The sequence below is a fragment of the Apodemus sylvaticus genome, chromosome 2 (genome assembly GCF_947179515.1).
Source record: "Apodemus sylvaticus chromosome 2, mApoSyl1.1, whole genome shotgun sequence".
Classification (NCBI taxonomy): domain Eukaryota; kingdom Metazoa; phylum Chordata; class Mammalia; order Rodentia; family Muridae; genus Apodemus; species Apodemus sylvaticus.
Window position 1 is genome coordinate 63,277,461 of NC_067473.1, and position 18,732 is coordinate 63,296,192.

Consider the following 18,732-nt stretch of genomic DNA (forward strand, 5'->3'; position numbering starts at 1 on the left):
CATGCTCCTACATACAATCCATCAAGAGACTGCCTTGGTTTTGAGGAAAATGAAAGGCTGGGCAGCTTGTAACCTTTCAGATTTAGCCTTATTGTAAAAACAATGCATATGATTCGGGTTATTTTGAGAAGGGGCGTCCTAAGCTTCGCCAGTGGCGCTGCGAGATGTATGTTCGGTAGACTGTGATGATTGCTTTAGATGTGAAAATTAAACCAAAGGATTTAATGTGGGGCAATATGTATGTCTACCGTCATTTTCTGACTTAAGTATCCTTACTATAAACAATGACAGATGTCCGGAATGGTAATGGTGGGCATATTTCCATTAATCCCTGTCAATGGAAAGCTGTTCCAAATATCACAACATGGTGATGGCACAGCGGCTGCGTAGTACCTGCTTTCCATAACGCCATCCCAGGCCACCTGTACTTTTGTTGGATGGCACAGAACTTAATGACACAAAAGACAGATTTCTTTTACACAATGACAATGTTGAAAAATGACAGGAAGAAAAAGAAATTTAAAATATTTTCATTGGCTGCCTGGAATGTTTCTGTGAGTGGTCCACAACTCCCACAGCTGTGCTATCAGAATGCTGATTGAAACCATCTAGCCCTAGAAGCCGGAAGTCTGAAATCAAGGTGTTGGCAGGCTTCCTCTGAACACTGTAGGATGAACCCTTCCTTGTCTTTCCTTGTATTGGAAGGTTTCTGATGACCTTTGACCTCCCTTGGCTAGCTGCAATGTCCCTCTGGTCTCTGCCCTCACGGTCATCTGGCTTCCTTTCTGTGCGTCTGTCTTCACACAGCCGTTTTGTTGTTATTTGAATGCGGAACATCCCTCATGGACTCATGTGCTTTGAATGCGGAACATCCCAACCATGGCCCATTGGAGGTGAGGTTTGTTCTGGAAGTTTGTGGAACCCTAGGAGGTGGAGCCTTGCCAGAGGAAGTGAGTTATTGGGGCCAGTCTTGAGATTTCAAAGCCCTGACACACTTGCTGCTTACACTCGACTTCCTGAGTGTTCTGCTCTCCCGCTTTCTCCCTCACAAGAGATTGGATCCCGTTGAACTTTGAGGCTAAATTAGCCCTTCCTCAAGTTGCTTCTTGTCACACCATCGAGGGAGGTGAACAATATGTACATCTTGTGACAACGATCCCAGTTTGTTTGGATTCGAGGTCCCATCTACTTCAGTACGACCTTATCGGAACAAAAGACATTCATACCAACCCTATTTCCAAACAGAGTCAGGTTCTGAAGTCCTGGAGGTTAGGATTCAACTTGTCTTTTGGAACTTATCACCCTATCCCTGAAGGAATCTGTGGACTTGGGTATCCGAGGTGACATTTGGAGGTCAGCCTGTGGACCCAGGGACCAGAGCACGTGAAAACAGGTTACAGAGAGGGAACTGAGATGGGCACAAATTGTGCCTGTGCTGCAACCCTGTCCCTTGCGCTGGTAGTGGTAATCTCCTGCTGCATATCTGGGCTCGGCCGCTCTGAGTGATGAGGCCTTACCTGGTTACTTCCTGGCTGAAGACTCCCACGTTCTGCAACAGAGTTCAGGCTGTAAGAGAAATGTGTGATTGTGCACAGGGCACACTCTGCTGGTGCCATATGGCTGAAAATGTCTGAATTTTGTGCAAAGACACACAGGCAGTGTTCTAAGTGCAGTTACATAATGAGGGCACGGACTTGCATAGTAATTAGCATGTGTAATTAGGTACAGACTTCTTGTCCTTTAATTAGACAATCAAGACATCTAATTACTAAATTAAGATGTAATTACGTGGCCCAAGATCTTCATATTTCTTTCTCCCCATCAGAGATTATATTTAGAAAATAATTTGCAAAAAAACGATGGGAAAAAGTGAACATAGTCTCCGTCTTGAGAGTATAAAAGGAAGTGTTCAATAGCTCCGAATCTCTTTTGATCTCTCCCTTTGGGGGCAAAGGGAGTCATTTAAAGTACCATCACCTCTAGAAAGGCTACCTTTTCCACATAACACCTTTGGCACACATGCTAATGAGCAGGAATGTGGGTGTGGCTAATCTACCTAATTCACACGGGGCTCTAGTGTGTGCTTCATGATCCCACTCCAATGTTGTCTAAATGGTGATGTTATGGGAAGCCATTCAAACCGGCAGTACCTTCAGATGGTGGGAGGACTCGCTGTTTCCCTTCTGCCTTGCCTGGTTCTCCCTCATGGCTATCTTAGCCATAGGCACATTGCTATGTTTATGTAAACTGTACTTAGGTGGTGTCTCCAGCCACACAGATATTGGAGGGTATGCTGAACTGTTCTCAGGTCAGAGGATAAAGCAAACACCATGTCTTCCTCCCTGCAGAGTGTTGTGGTCATTAGCATTCATCAGTCACCAGACTGGAGGGCTATTTTGTTATTTTTTCCTTGTTCCTAAATTGGGATTTGGCTGATCTCTGCATGATGCTAAACACCCAGTTTGACTCACTAATTTTTCCGAACCAACTGAACTTTTGACCTAATTGTTTGGCTGGGTGAGGATGAGGCCATATGGCAGGTTTGCCTAAGCCAACTCTGACTCTAACTTTGTCACCTCTCTGTTCTCATAAACTGAAATACCCCTTAATCCCAGTGTTTGGACAGCCTTACTGAAAAGTAGTATAGACCCTGCTGGGCCACATTTCTTGGTTTGGGATGAAGAGGATCTGCCTCCCTTATGGGTTTAGGCAGGAAACAGAGCCTGACAAGGACTGGAAGTGGGGGTAAGGAGGTCTCCTTGCACGAGGTGCCTCCATCCCCACTTTGTTTTCTCAATGAGGCCCTGGGATGTGGTGAGCAACAAGTTATATATGAAGAGGGGGTCGGCCTTAACCTAAAAACAATACCAGTGTGGTGGTTTGTATATGCTTGGACCAGGGAGTGGCACTATTAGGAGGTGTGGCCTTGTTGAAATAGGTGTGTCATTGTGGGTGTGGGCATAAGACCCTCATCCTAGCTGTCTGGAAGTCAGTCTTCTCCTAGCAGCCTTCCATGAAGATATAGAACTCTCTGCAGCTCCTCCTGCACCATGCCTGCCTGGATGCTGCCATGCTCCCACCTTGATGACAATGGAACCTGCAAGCCAGTCCCAATTAAATGTTGTCCTTATAAGAGTTGACTTGGTCTTGGTGCCTGTTCACAGCAGTAAAACCCTAACTAAGACAACTAGGGAGCTTATTCTCCGCATTGTAAGTTTTTGCAGTGTCTTTTGAGTTATGGCTCATGATAGATTTAGAAGCCCAGGAGCTGAGGTGTGTGTGTGTGTGTGTGTGTGTGTGGAGATGATAGAGTTCTAGTGGAGGAGGCTGTTAGACCACCTTTCTCTGAGGCATCTCAGACTTTAAAGTCCTCAGAGATCCCATTGGCCCAACTGGAGGCACTCCTGAGTTCTTACCCTTCTCTTTTCTTGCTAGTTCCCTGCCCCTGGGTCCTTAGATGTGTTCAGTGGAAACTTCTCTCAGCCTCGCCAAGAGAACTCAATAGTTCTTCTTCATAACAGGCCCAATTACATGGCTACAAGCATCAGTTTCTTGGTTTTAAACATTCGCTTCTCTGTCCACCCAGGTACTCCACATCAGCATTCTCAAGACTGGAGAAGCTGGGCATCAGACACCCCAAGCCTTCTCCTTTTGTTGGAAACTTGATGTTTTTCCGCCAGGTGAGACACAGGTTTTCTTCACAAGATTCCTGCTTCTGTTCATGTTTTGGGAGTCGGGGTGATCTCCACAGGAAGAATCCACGTAACAGGAAGAATTCTTCTCCATTAGAGTGTTTTCTTTTCTTCCCTTCCTCCCTCTTTCTCTCCATCCCTCCCTTACTTTTGAGGAAGGGTTGCCAAGGCTGGCTTTATACTTTCTATGTGATGGCTGTGAACTTGGATCCTCTTACCTCCATCTCCTGAGTGCTGGGATTGCAGGGCTACACCACCACAACCAGCTTACGCAGTGCTAGGGATTGAACCTAGGGCTTTGTGCATGCTAGGCTAGCACTTGACCAATAAGCTCCAGCTCCAGCTTATGCTATGGTAATGACTCATCTCCTATGACTCATCATTATTCATTCATTCATTCATTCATTCACTCATTCATTCATCCACCCACCCTACACCCAACTTATTATTTAAATACACTCTCTAGAATGCAAAAGTACAAGCTACTTACACTCTCAAGGTCACCATACAACAATGGTGTATACTACCGGTTGGGTTGTGTTAAGAGCTGGACTGGGAAGTGCAGATAGCAACTTTTGAACTGGCTTCAGATAGAACCACCAAGGAGGGATCATTGTTGGGGAGTCCCTGGAGAAGGGAGTCCTGCAGTAGCTACAGACAGACAGACCCGCCAGGCAGAGAGCACTGTGCTCACAGGGCACCCGTGTGGTTGTCAGGCCACCTGCTGGGACCAAGGCTAACAATGAGGGAATCCAGGGGAACAAAGCTGTGGGCTAGCATACTTCCAGGTTAGAAGGTCCAACCAGGAACCAATCAACCACTGTTGAGCAGAGGATCCATCCTGAAAGGCAAGACTGCAAGGGTCAAGAACTGAGATCAGGGCTGCAGAATCCATGCTGTGGTGGACATCAAGGCTGAGGGGGTGAGGGTCAGGGAGGCAATGACAGTCCTGAGAGGAGGGCAATGGTGGCTAAGTCAGGACTCCAGTGACACTGAGATTCAGAGGACTCGGGGGGGGGGGGGGGGAGAGGGAGGGGAAATGAGGGAGGCAGCAGCCAAAGGTTGACCCTGCGGAGCAAACACAATGGCCGTGGGGTGACAGAAGGAAGTGGCTTGGAAGGGAAGCTGGGTCAGGGAGAAGATATTGTATTTTAAGCCTCTGGTCTTCAGCTCGTCAGAGTGACGTGGCTGTGGAGATGATCAGGCGTTTGTAGATAGGGATGCAGTATCTGCATGGTTTTCCTCGGAGGCTCTTGTGGGGACACTGCACCCAGACCAACAGCAGGCGCCACCGCCTGATCCTGCCTGTGAATTGCCATACAAGGGCAGGAAGGGCTAATTTGGGCATACTGATGAGGCAGCAGCTCTGGGAGGATGCTGGGACTTCCCCCCCACCCACGGCCTCCCCTCCACCCGGCAGCCACCGCTCCACCTCCCACCCCCCACAGAGAACGACCCACACCTGGCCTTTTGCCTGACACTTTCCAGTTTTCCCTCTGCTTCTCTCTCTGGGTTCACCATTTGTCCTGGCATTTCTATCTTCCCAGCTTTTCAAACACCTTCTTCTCTCATCTCTCCCTCTAGGGTGCCCCGGTCACGATTTTTAAGCCCACAATCACTCCAGCAGACCTCCTATGCCGTCTTGAAGCCAGCGTAAAGAGATTTAAAAGTGTCAAAATAGAACAAACAAATCACACAGGAAATTGGCCGAAAATAAATTCCATACATTGCAGGGTAGTGGGGGATATGATCAGTCACAGCCAGTTGAGTAAAATTAATTTGCTATTAACATTTGGAGGCAGTCAAGATAGCTGTCATGTAAGGAGAACCTTGGATGGCTAACTGGAAGAACGTCTACTTCAGTTCCTCTCAGCTCATCGCCCCAGTATATATAAATTCTGTCCTGCCTTTTATTTTTTATCTTTATATTTTTAGAACACAGCTAAGTTTGCTTTACAGATGTTGCAATACCATGCCTCTTTCTAACAGGGAGGTCAAATCATTAGAGAGGCTTATTAAAAACTTAGACATACTAATCTTTTGGGCATCCACCTGAGGTACTTTTATTTTTTTAATTAAAATATAATTACATCATTTTCTACCTTTCTTCCGTATCTTCCACATGCCTCCCGTTCCCTCTCAAGATTATGACCTCTTCTTTAGTTTATAAATTAAAAACTACTTAGTGTTACTTATATGTGTGTGTCTTCACAGGACTGACCAGTTAGCCCTGGATAACCAATCAGGGGTTAATGTCTAGGGAAGACTATGTCTCTGTCTCCGTATTCCTCAACTGTATGTAGTTCTTTGATTGTGGGTGGGGCCCTGAATTTATAGGCTATCATGTTCACTGGGCTCTCCTTGCTATAGCCCAGGCTTGCACCATGAAGTATGGAGTTACTGGGAACCGGGCGTGGTTCCGTTCAGAACACGTGCTTCCTTTAACCATCAGCTCTCTGACCCTCCACCCCTGCGACTTAAATCTAGTATTTTTCACCCAGCCCTTCCCAACACATGCATGTTTATATATCTACATACATGTGTGTGTCCTTCCCACCAGATCTCACATATCGGTTCTCAGTGCTTGCCCACGTGATATCCCCCATACCTGCTTATGCCCCTGGTCTACATCCACAGCTCCATCTCCACAGCACCTGGGTTCTAGCATTTTCTCACCTCCACCCATTTTGCCCCATGCACATCTTCTGGTACCCTAGAGATCCTGCCTATGAAGAATCATGCTGAGGGTCTCATGCTTGAACCTTTAACTCAGATCATGAGAATTCAGAATTTGTGATAATTTGTGTAGATTCGGAAGTTTACACACTTATGGGTCATGAAAGGAGACTTGGCAAATGTGAGGCATACCCGAGGGGAATATTGTAGATGTGAAAGCAAATAGTTTTCAGATGTGTGAGCAGCGATTATACGCGGATAACTTAAGTGCCTGTGGTCTCTTCTGTCCATTAAATAGAGCTGCTGAGAGTTTTACTCAGCAATATTTTAAAAAGCCATTTCTTTACAATATTCTACAGCACTTCAATGCAATATAACAGCGATTCTTCTTTTATTGTTTATGTAATTGTGTTCTTGCTCTTCTAGGCTTCTTTTTTTTTGAACAAGTTGGAAGCGCTGACATTTTTGTCAGTCTTATTCTTACTACAGTGCTGTTTGTTTGTTTGTTTTTTCACTCCAGGGCTTTTGGGAGAGCCAACTGGAACTCCGGGAGCGATACGGGCCGCTGTGTGGGTAAGAGGAGACTCATAGTTTCTTCTACGTGCTTTGACTTCTCATGTTGAACTGGTGTGGAAGTTATGATGGTAGTAGGACTGTCATGCACAGTACTGTTGTGATTTCTTTTTGAAAATGCCTAAGAAGAACAAATACCCTACAATTCACACGTACAGACAGCTGGCTCTTGTTTGGACCTGTCTAGTTCCACCCCGTGGGTAAGGTGTGCCTGCTAACAGTAATATTATTGTCAGCTAACCTGGCCCACTTCTGACACTGAAAATGAGTTCTGTGAATAATGACATATGGCAATAGTGTGACCAATCCTGTCCTGGAGACACTGGGACACATGGTCACCCTTGCTCGTCACCCTTGTGGCCACAAAAGTAACATAGCCCTTCCCTTTATTTCTCTTGGATTATTTTTATGCTATTTATTTTTAATCTATGTGCATGTGTGTGAGCCTGTATGAGTGTGTGTGTACCGCATGCATGTGGGAGCTTACTGAGGCCAGAAGAGGGCATTGGCTCCTCTAGAACTGGGGTTACAGATGGTTTGAAGCCAAATGTAGGTGTTGAGGACTAAGTCCAGGTCCTCTGCAAGAGCAGCAAGTGCTCTTAACTGCTGAGTCACCTCTCCAGCCACTCTTTAAAGTTTCTGATGATTCAAGAATGTTAGTGCGAGCTGGGCAGTGGTGGCACACACCTTTATTCCTAGCACTTGGGAGGCAGAGGCAGGCAGATTTCTGAGTTTGAGACCAGCCTGGTCTACAAAGTTAGTTCCAGGACAGCCAGGGGTTCACAGAGAAACCCTGTCTTGAAAAATATCAACAACAACAACAACAAAAAAAACCTTTTTTAAAAAAAGAATGTTAGTGCGGAATCTTTGCTTAGACAGTTTTCTGTATTCAACTTCTGAAAGACGTGAATCTTCTTGCTCTTCAGCAGGGGTCTGTGTTCACGAGGGTCCCACACTCTCAGTGTGTTCTCACAAGGCTCCTCCACAGACACTGGGTGACCTTTCGTCGTTTTCCCTGGATCTCCAGGCTGACAGTCATTTTTCTAGGTGCGCTAACTTTCTGTTGTATTATTTGCCTGTTCTGATGAGTTCTGTTGTGTGGAAACCTTTCTGCCCCAAAGTCTCAACCTGTGTTCTCTTAGTGCTGCTTTGGAAAGGTACTGATTGGCTTGAAATATGCATGGGCTTGGCTCTATGCAGGGAACAAGCGGTCCACCCACTTTCTACTGTCTTAGATGGCCTGAGGAATTAACAGGTCAAGCTGCTGTAGTAGATATTCTATGTATACGTCTGTTACTGCTGTGTCTAACACACCCCCACCCCAAACTCGGTGACATAAGCAACATTTAGGGTGCATCTACGAGCTGAGGCTGCCTGTCTTAAGAGCCAGTGGCCTGGCTGGAAGGATTTTCTGGGCTTCCTGTGTCATCTGGGAGGGGCTCCTCTGTGCAGCTCCGCCTCTCATGTTTCCCAGCCTTTGTGGAAGATCAGCCTCATTAGGGCAGGGTCTTCTCATGAAAAAGCAGAGATTCAAGAGAGGGTTCAAGGACCACTGCTGAGCAGGCACCCTTCCTGTCAGGCCAAGCTGCATGGCCAAACTCAGTACTGGGGCAGGGAGCTCGCTATGGGCACTGGGAGGCAACAGAGTCCCTTGGTGAAGCCTGGTGTTGATGGAGTGGAGAGGTATGGCCTTCCCATGGGGCGGTGGGCAGGTGACAATTGTCTTTAAATAATTAGCTCCTCCTCCCTCTCTGTGGCCTCTGAGTTTGCCCAGAATTTCACTTTTCACGGGTAGCTTCTGGCTGTAAGCGTGAGACTTACCAAAGCATCGAGGGGCTGACTTGTTTGCCTTTCTTCCAACCCTAATGCTGTCTTGCTACCTTTTCAATCCTCATTGTGCAATGGCCTGACCCTGACTGCAGTGACCACCTATGTTCTAGGACGCAGACCTGGTTCAAAGGGCTGCTGTCTCCACCAGAGTCAGGAAAGATTCTCCCAAGTTTTAATACTAGAAATTACTTTCTTGGAGAATTCTTGTTTCCCTTGTATACAGTTTTAGTGTGGAAGCTTTGAGTACCTTAGAGTTATCCTTAAATGTCAGATGAAGAGTATAAAGGACACACACACATACACACACACAGACATACACACACACACAGACATACACACACACACACACACACACACACGAGAGAGAGAGAGAGAGAGAGAGAGAGAGAGAGAGAGAGAGAGAGAGAGAGAGTTGGTTTCCTTGACAACTGGCTATCCAATCAACTTTTCTTTCCAACTTTAACTAAGTTCACACAATTTATCCTTTTCATTTCCAGAAAACCTAAATCACAGAGAATGATTTCAAATGAGGTTGTAGAGATCAAAATTGCAGTATCATCTCAATTCTTTGTTCCCTCCTCTGGTAAAAAGGGGGGGCAGGAATGATGGAATAATTTCTTCACACAAAGCCATCAACCTTTTCTCCTGTAGAAAGAATGATGGGTCATAAGACACTTCCTGCTGATCTACAGTCTCTCCCCGTCTCCATCAGTGTGCGGTCGGTAGAAATGGCATCTGTCTTAAGTTCCCATCTCACCTAAAAGACTCTTCTTGATCCTTAACTCTGGCATAATGGTCTCTCTGATTCAGAGTGTCAAAGAGGGCCATGGCCCACGAACAACAAAGACCCGCACCCTTTCCCCTCAGGAAACAATTTTGTTTAAATTACGTTGATTTTTCAGGCTGCTTTTATGACTAGGAAATAGAGTCTATCATGGTCCTCTTCAAACCTGAAAAATCAAATAGGTTTGACTCCTCCTGGGACAAGCGAAACTCTGCAGTACGTAGTAGAGACTTCTCAGGACTTAGCAGAGCCGCACCGAGCCCTCCTGTGACAGCACAGCATGCTTGCGGAAATGGATGTGCACAGCAAGGATCTTGACGGCTCTTGAAGTTAATGACTGTGATCAGGTGTTAGGACCCTTACACACTTGTAGCTTGGTCAGAGTTGGGGACTCCTAATTGGAAGAGGCCCCTAAGCCCTTCCCCCTTCCCACTTCTGTTTCCAGGAAGGCATCACTGGTGAAGGATTCTGCCTAGAGGGATAGAGAGTGTTGTAGTCTATTCTCACTGCTGTAGCCATCACATTCACTATCACTATCACAATCATTATCACACTCATATTCACTATCATTACCACATTCACTATCACTGTCATAATTATATCATTATCACTTTCACCATCACAATTATTATCGATATCACTATCACATTTACTATCACATTCATTATCACTATCACATTCACTATCACTATAACATTCACTATCACAATTATTATCACTATCACTATCACATTTATTATCACATTCATTATCACTATCACATTCACTATCACTATAACATTCACTATCACAATTATCACTATCACTACTATCACATTCACTATCATATTCATTTACTATCACATTCACTATCACTATCACAATTATCACTATCACATTCACTTTCACTATCGTATTCATTTTCACTATCACTCTCACATTCACTTTCACTATCACTCTCACATTCACTATCACATTCACTATCACTGTCACTATCACTATCACATTCAGACATCAAGTGTGTAATTATGCATATTTGTGGCTTTGCTAGGTCTGTGTAAACTGCATCCTTCTTTGAATCTGAGTGTAGACCAGGTAGCCCGGTGTCCACACTGCTCAGGGTCTGCCTCTGGTGCCAGGTCAATTCTAACTTGCCCAGCAGTACCATTGGCGACAAAAGATGAGGATGACAGGGCCTATGGCTTTGGATGACCTTAAAGCAACTAATAATTACCCATGATCGCTTTCAGTCTGCGGATCAGCTCCAAGCTATGTTACTATACTCCATCCCAATGCCCTCAAGAATGATAGCAACATCATCACTGATGGTTAAATATAAGCGGGGTAGATATGGTGCCCCTCCGGTTTGTGACAGACTATATAATGTGGTAAATGAGGCCCCTTTAGTATGCTGCGACGATTATCGATACACAGGGCCCCCATTCAGCTCCTCAGCAGCAACTACAGGCCTGCGCCAGGATCCTCCCTCCCTCCCTCCCTCCCTCTCTCATCTGTCTCTCACGCCTTCACTCGCTTGATCTCTGGTGCAAACATTGTCCCCGTGTTGGAATACAGGGCTCACTCCTGGCACCTGGCACCCACGCACCTGTGTCCCTCTGCGAAACCAGCCTTGTTGGATAACTTCCTGAATTCCCATTAAGACATTAAGTTGTAAATAAGCAAACATGAACGCCACACGTGACTCAGGAGCACTAAGGGGTGTGTGGATACACGCTTAGTCTACGCCCACTTCACACGGCTTTGTCTCCAGCTTCTCCTCCTGTGGATAACGCGATGGTGAGGACTGCTCTCCCTCCCTGCTGCGCTCATTAATGGTCTTCGGGACAGCGTTCTCCTTCGATACACTCCTTATGAAATGCTACATCATTCTTTAAAGGATTTAATTGTATGGAAATACATTGACTTTAAAAATGATTTCTCAGTTGAGCAATGCCTTTTGCTTTCACAAACAACACTGCAGTGAACATTCTCAAATGTACAACATTACTCTCTTGCCGGAGTATGTCCGTAGGATAAATCCCTAGAAATGGAATTTTTAGGCCAGACACTATCTACATTTTTTATTTTGATATTACTAAATTACTCTCTCTAGGGCATATATCAACTTATGTTTCCACAAATAAATCATGGGAAAATTTGATTCTTCACATATTTGACACTAAAATAAATGGTCAGAAATGCATTAGCATTTGATAGCCTATTGCTGTTGCTTTAACTAGCATTTATTTATCTTAAACAACCTTGAACATTTTTTCATGCATTTAAAATTCACTGTATTTTGTTTTCCGGAGAATCTTTTGCCACTCTGTTTTTGAGTTCGTGTTTTCCTAATTTATTCATAAAAACTCTTTACATACTAAAGCAAGTAGTCCTTTATATTTAATATTATGTACAAGGTGTTGCTCCCAGGGTGGTGATATTGGGAGACTGTGGAATCTTTAGTTGGTAGGCCTGCTGGGGACCCCTTAAAGGCATTCTGGGCACACACTCCCAGACAACTGTGGGATTCTAGTCCTTTCCTCATCTCTTTCTTCCTGGCCACAAGATGAACACGTCACTCTGCCATGCACATACATTCCCTGCTCCTGTCAGGCACCTCACTAGACACTTCAGAGCAGTGGGTCCCATGGTCATGGAGTAGAACTCTAAAACAGTAAGCGAGAGAAGCCTTTTCTCTTTGTAAGTTAATTAGCTTGGGTGTTTTGTTACCATGTCAGAAAGCTGGCTCATGTAAGATACACACATATTTTTTTTCCAGATAGTTCTACTCAGAAATTCACCCTTTTCCAAGTAGTTTAAAGTATCACATTCTCACACATCATTACTCAGGAATTTTTATAAGTACTTCTGAGTCCTCTGTTTTATTGACATATCCACTGGACTGGATTGCTTACTGGGTGCTCCGATCTGAACGGTTTGTATGAAACTCCTTGTATCTACAGCAGCTGATGTTCCAAGAGAGCCTTGCAGTTGTGAGAACCTGAAGCAATCAATCTCTAGGAAACTATGGGACCTCGTGCTGGGGGAAAAAAAATCACAGAGTGCTGAGCAAATATTCCTTCAACATGGAGGGGCTGACACAGCTTCAAAGTTCACACCGTGGAAAGGGGCGAGGGTGTTGCCTATGCGTCTATGCTAGAGTTAATTAGTTAGCACGAGTGACCTGACGGCACCTTGTCAGGAGACGGGGAAATAGTGGAGAGCTTTGGGATGCAGATGGGAGACAGTGTGGCATTTGTGGTGACGCTAATAAGGTTGCTGTTTCTCAGGAGTGTTTGTGCTCTGAGAGCGACTGACTGACGCGTGGACTTCTGATAAAAGAGCCTTTAACCACTGTGTCCATTTACTAAGGTGAAGGCCAGGAGTGGCAGAGAGAGACCTTAGCTCTGTGGAGTCAAAGGGTGATATCACCAACGTGAGGGAGAGTTCCCGGAACTCTGCTGTACTGGCTGGTTTTGTGTGTCAACTTGACACAGGCTGGAGTTACCACAGAGAAAGGAGCTTCAGTTGGGGAAGTGCCTCCATGAGATCCAGCTGTGGGGTGTTTTCTCAATTAGTGATCAAGTGGGGAAGGCCCCTTGTGGGTGGTACCACCTTTGGGCTGGTGCTCTTGGGTTCTATAAGAGAGCAGGTTGAGCAAGCCAGGGGAAGCAAGCCAGTAAGGAACAGCCCTCCATGGCCTCTGCATCAGCTCCTGCTTCCAACCCTGCTTGAGTTCCAGTCCTGACTTCCTTTTGTGATGAACAGCAATGCAGAAGTGTAAGCTGAATAAACCCTTTCCTCCCCAACTTGCTTCTTGGACATGATGTTTGTGCAGGAATAGAAACCCTGACTAAGACACCTGCCGTGGAACAAGAACACTGGAAACTGAAGGGATTGAAAGGGTGTAACCTGTTAGACTGGGCTATGGTGGACAATGGCTTTCAGACAGACAGACAGACACATACACACACAAGCTGTGAGACATCTGAACACATTGGATTTGAACATGTGACTCCGTGTGAGTGTGAGGCGGGTGGAATCATGGCTCGAACAGATGTAAGTCTTCACACAGCAGTTGAGCTCCTGGGGCCTGGAAAGTAGCCTCGCCGTTAGACCGCCCCGAGCTCCACTGAGGAGTGCTGAAGAGTGGTGAAGAGCAGGTCAACTGAGTCTGGAACAAAGAGAGAGAGACCCGGTGGCCTTGAGGCCATAGTCACCGGGTGATGTCTTATAAATCAGGTTTTAATATTCTCATGGGTCACAAATGCTAGGCCTGGAAGATCACGGTGTTTAAGTTCCTGGAACTTTATAACTGCTATTGCATATATGCTGGCTAGTTTTATGTTAACTTGACACAGGCTAGTGCTTCCTGAGAAGAGGGAACCCCCACGGAGACAATGCCCCCTGTAAGACTGGCCTGTACGCAAACCTATGGAGAACTGCCTTAGTGATCGGTGTGGGAGGACCCGTCCGTCCCCTAGGGAGCAGTATCACTGGCGGGCAGCTGGCCCTTGGGCGTGTATGAAAACATATCAAGCTAGCCACATGGAGCAAGCCACTAAGCAGCACTCCTCCATGGCATGGCCTCTGCATCAGCTCCTGGCTCCAGATTCCTCCCATTTGAGTTCCCGTCTTGACTTCCCTGTGTGATGGACTCTGATACGGATATATAAACTGTATATATATCCATAAGATGGATATATAAGCTGAAATAAACCTTTTCCTCCTCAGGCTGCCTTTGGTAGTTGCGTTTCATCCTATCACTAGGAATCCGAACATTCTGTCTTACAGAATGCAAGGGAGCATTATTTTATCAAGTGCCTACCCTGACAACAGGCAGATGCAGGAGACCCTTGAGAACACGGGAACACAGGAAAGCGGCCAGCAAGACAGCCGCATCCCAGCCAAGTGCACGGCCTGATCAGCTGACAATTAGCCTCAGGTAAACGTGCGTCAGGGACCAAAGGGAAATAGATAAATTTGTTAGAGCCATGCTTCCGTGACATCTGAACTGATCCTCTACTTCCCTCCAGGGTCAAAGCCTCTGGTCACCCCTGATGGGGGGGGGGCTCCCCAAACTTCCATTCTTCTTTATCAGGCAGAGCATCTTGTTTCCTGGTCTCCAGCCACAGGTGTCTCTGGAGCTGGCTTAAAGCCCTGCATTTTGACTCTTTTACCACATTTATCTCCTGCCATGAGTCACACCCCCACCCCACCCAGCCTCTTTCTGTAACAAAGTAGAAGTGATGGATGCTGCAGATATTTTTTAGTATAAATATTTGGTTAGCATACAAAACAATGGATTTTATTCTGGCATTTTCCTGTAGGTGTGTAATTGTACCTCGTACACACTTGACTCATCCTCCTGTCCGTTTCCCCTCTTTGCAGTATTTCTCTTCTTCCCTTTAAACAGTTCTCTCTCTCTCTCTCTCTCTCTCTCTCACACACACACACACACACACACACACACACACACTCACACATACCTAGATGCTACACATAGGCAATACATCTGCCTCCCTCACACACCAGTTACCCTGTCTTGTCCCTCTTCCCTCATCACAACCCTCCCAATACTTAAATTTGAGTCTAAATTCCATAAATGAGAGAAGGTTTGAAATACCTGTCTTTCTGAGTCTGGCTTATTTTGCTTAACATGATGATCTCCAGCTCTGCCAGATTCATAACGTCATCATTTATGGCTGAACAAACTCCTGTGTGTGTTTGTGTGTGTGTGTGAGTGTGTGTGTGACAGAGAGAGAGAGAGAGAGAGTGTGTGTGTGTATGTGTGTGTGTGTGCGTGTGAGAGAGAGTGTATGTGTGTGTGTGTGAGAGTGTGTATGTGTGTGTGTGAGAGAGAGAGAGTGTATGTGTGTGAGAGACTGTATGTGTGTGTGTGAGAGAGAGAGAGAGTGTATGTGTGTGTGTGTGAGAGAGAGTGTGTATGTGTGTGTGTGAGAGAGTCTATGTGTGTGTGTGTGTGTGAGAGAGAGAGTGTATATGTGTGTGTGTGTGAGAGAGAGAGAGAGAGAGAGAGAGAGAGAGTGTGTGTGTGTGTGTGTGTGTGTGGGTGGGTGTGTAACATTACATTTTATTTATCAGTTCAGCTCTGGCTGGGCAGCTATGCCGGTTCTATGTAGCAATAGCAATAAAACATGATGTGTTTTTTGATGACTACCATATTTTGTGACTCATACTCAAAAGGAACAGAAGTATATTAATTCAGTCTCTGAAGCATTCAACAGAATGTGGTAGAAGAGGAGGGTGAAAAAAAAATCTCAGTTTCCGATCTTTCTAGCCACCAGTTGTTAGCTTAATGGATTTAGGCCAATCATTCACTTTCCCTCTGTTTGCTTAGAGGTAAATGAGAGACTTGAACCGGATCACTGACCTTGACACTCTGTTTAATGATGAACCTCAATAAACAGAGGACTGACCACACTGTGATCCAGGACTGCACGGGCACACAAGAGTACTCACGCGCACACGAAGGGAGCACTCACGTGCTCACACACACGTAGGAAGCAGTAGTTTTGTAAAAGACTGCCTTATTTTCTGCAAGAATCACTGGAAAAACTTCATGAAAAAGAAGACAAATGCAAGCTGCTCGTGACTCAGTAAACAATTCTATCGCCACTGCATTAGTTTGCTTTATACTGCTATGGGCAATACCAGGACAAAAGCAACGTGGGGGACAAAGGGTTTATTTCTGTTTACAGCTTCCAGCGCCACATACAGGGAAGCTGGAGCAGGAACTCAAGGCAGGAGCAGGAGCCGGGCTATAAGGGAATGTTGCTTGCGGGCTTGCTCAGCCTGCGGTCTAGTACAATGCGGGACCTCTCGCCCAGCAGTGGCTCTGCCCATAGTGGGCCCGCCCCTCTCACGTCAGGGTTAAGGAAATGTTCCACAGACATGCCTACTGGCAATCTGATGGAGGCAATCCCTCAATTAGGTTTCCCTCTTGGCAGTTGACTCTAGCTTGTGTCAAGTTGAGAAAATCTAACCAGCATAACCGTTAGTGTGTCAAAAGCAAAGAACCAGGTGATATCTGAAAGCCTTTTCCAGGTAGTAGGAACCATGCAACCTCCCACAGGTGATGACCCAACTCTTCTGAGAGAGAGAGAGAGAGAGAGAGAGAGAGAGAGAGAGAGAGAGAGAGAGAGCCTCTGGGGAGTTAAGATTCTGGGGAAGCTCAGATAAAGTCAGCAAGCGTCCACTGTGGACAGCTGCAGAGCCTGTCCTCTGGAGATGGGCCTCACACACCTGGCTCTATGCCCAGTGCTAGTGCCTCCTGCCTGAGAGCATCATTCTTCTTAGTCTTCAAAACTCCACATTCAGCTACTACTGAAATTACTTTCAGCCCTAGCCCAGAGTCTTTTCAGCTAAGACATTCACAGAAATAATATATTAATTGGCAATTTACAAAATCGAAGCTATTTTGCATTAGATAAAGGTATCCAAGGAATTTGTGTGGCTTTCTGGCCTCCAAGCAGTGTCGCTAAAATCCCAAGGAAATGGGGCAGTAGAGAGAGCGACCTAGAAACTGTCCCCTTTTGGTGGTGGTTGTGGTGGGGTGTGGATTAAGGACAGAAAGCAGATGGGGCTCTGGATAGTGAGGTCACACCAGCTGGTGGGGACTGCAGTGTGCCACGTGTGTCCACTCTTTTGCCATGACAGTATGACAGATGTGCCTGGTTTCATTCCTAGATGTCTTAGGACACATGCAGCCTGCAGGCTCCGGGCTGGACTCACATGAAGGGCAAGAAATGGCAGATCCCTGTTTTAGTAAGCACTGGCTGCAGTGGAATGGGCAGGAGAAGGAGGTCACCTGATGGTAGTCACGTGACCAGTCACGCAGCTGCCAAGGAAGCCTGTTTTGGACATTAGAACTGGGTCCTGAAAAGAGAGCTGGTGGGAACATAAGATAGGCTCTGAGCCCAGGGAGGAGTCACACATGCAGGCTCAGTCTGAGAGTCAGAGCAGAGTGTTCCCAAACTCGGAATCCAGCCCCTTGTTCCTAGTACCACCTGAGAGAAAAATGCCCGTCCAGTTGACAGGACATCCAGAACAAGGAACCTGTCCTCCTGACGCATTCCTGGGATGCTGTAGCTTCTGGTGCATAGTGGGGCCCGAAGGTAAGGATGGAGGAGGGATGAGGAGCACCACGGAGCTGGGCAGACAGCTACACACCTCCCCATTTGTCTTCCTTGATGTCTGTAGCCAGATCTACTGCAGAGAAGCACATACCAGGCTCAAGCGGGAGGGAGGGAGGGGGAGCGCCTCCACAGTGACAGTCAGAGGAGCATCAATAACTCCTTTATCCCCACACGACAGCCTGCACAGATGTACTCCCAAACAATAGACTGGCTCACATTAGAGCTTTGTAAAAAGCTCTGTCTCTACCTAATCAGTTCAAATAAAAAAAAAATTCCACATTTAATTGAATTGTACCTGCAACAAATCCAAGTTGTTCAACCCAAAATGCATAATAGAGTTACATAACACTGTCATGAATCACTGTGACATTTGTCAAGGCAGTCTCTCTTCTGGAAATAAGTCCTGATAATGCAGTGCTTTATGCAAATGTCTCCTGTCAAGAACCCCCGTGCATAGTCTCAAGAATTGCACATATTTACCCAATTCCGGTAGCTTTTTACCTTAATTAGTTGAGAAGTTAAACAGCATTTATATTCTGTCCAAAAAGATGGACAGACCGTCTTTGCTCTCATAATTAAAAAAACATCATTTGTAAATTCAAAGAAGCAGAAACCAGTCAATCATATAGAACTTAAAGTTTCTTTCTCATCAAAAATTGGTGAGCCGAGAATCCTCTTCAACTTCTCAAAAATTCTGAACAAACCAGACATGTTAGCATGTGACTCATAACTCTAGTGCCCAACAGTTGGAGGCAGGGAAATCATAAGTTCAAGGCCTATCTAGGCTGCAGATTCTGAGTCTGTTTCAGAATCATCCCCAGGCCCTGAAGCACTTTTTTATGCCATGTCTCAACGCACAAAACCAGCAAAACAAAATACAACCCTTAAAGACAAGGGTGATGAAGGAGGGTGAGGAGGAGGGGACCATTGAATGATTTAAAATATAGTTCAGAACCTTGTTGCTCACTGGAGAAAATGAACTGTTTAATCTAAATGTCTAAAACCAAATCAACTCCAAACATTGGCCTAAAACGCTCAG

General features: G+C 45.8%; 1 protein-coding gene across 2 annotated transcripts in view; it reads left to right on the top strand.

The window, feature by feature from the left end:
* The window catches only part of Tbxas1 (thromboxane A synthase 1), a 171,305-nt gene that overhangs the window by 25,779 nt on the left and 126,794 nt on the right, over window positions 1-18,732 (top strand). For both annotated transcript variants that reach the window (XM_052173489.1, XM_052173491.1), the window contains exons 2-3: window positions 3,587-3,680; window positions 6,889-6,941. In XM_052173489.1, coding sequence (XP_052029449.1) covers window positions 3,587-3,680; window positions 6,889-6,941 — 147 coding nt within the window. The remainder of the gene's footprint in view (window positions 1-3,586; window positions 3,681-6,888; window positions 6,942-18,732) is intronic.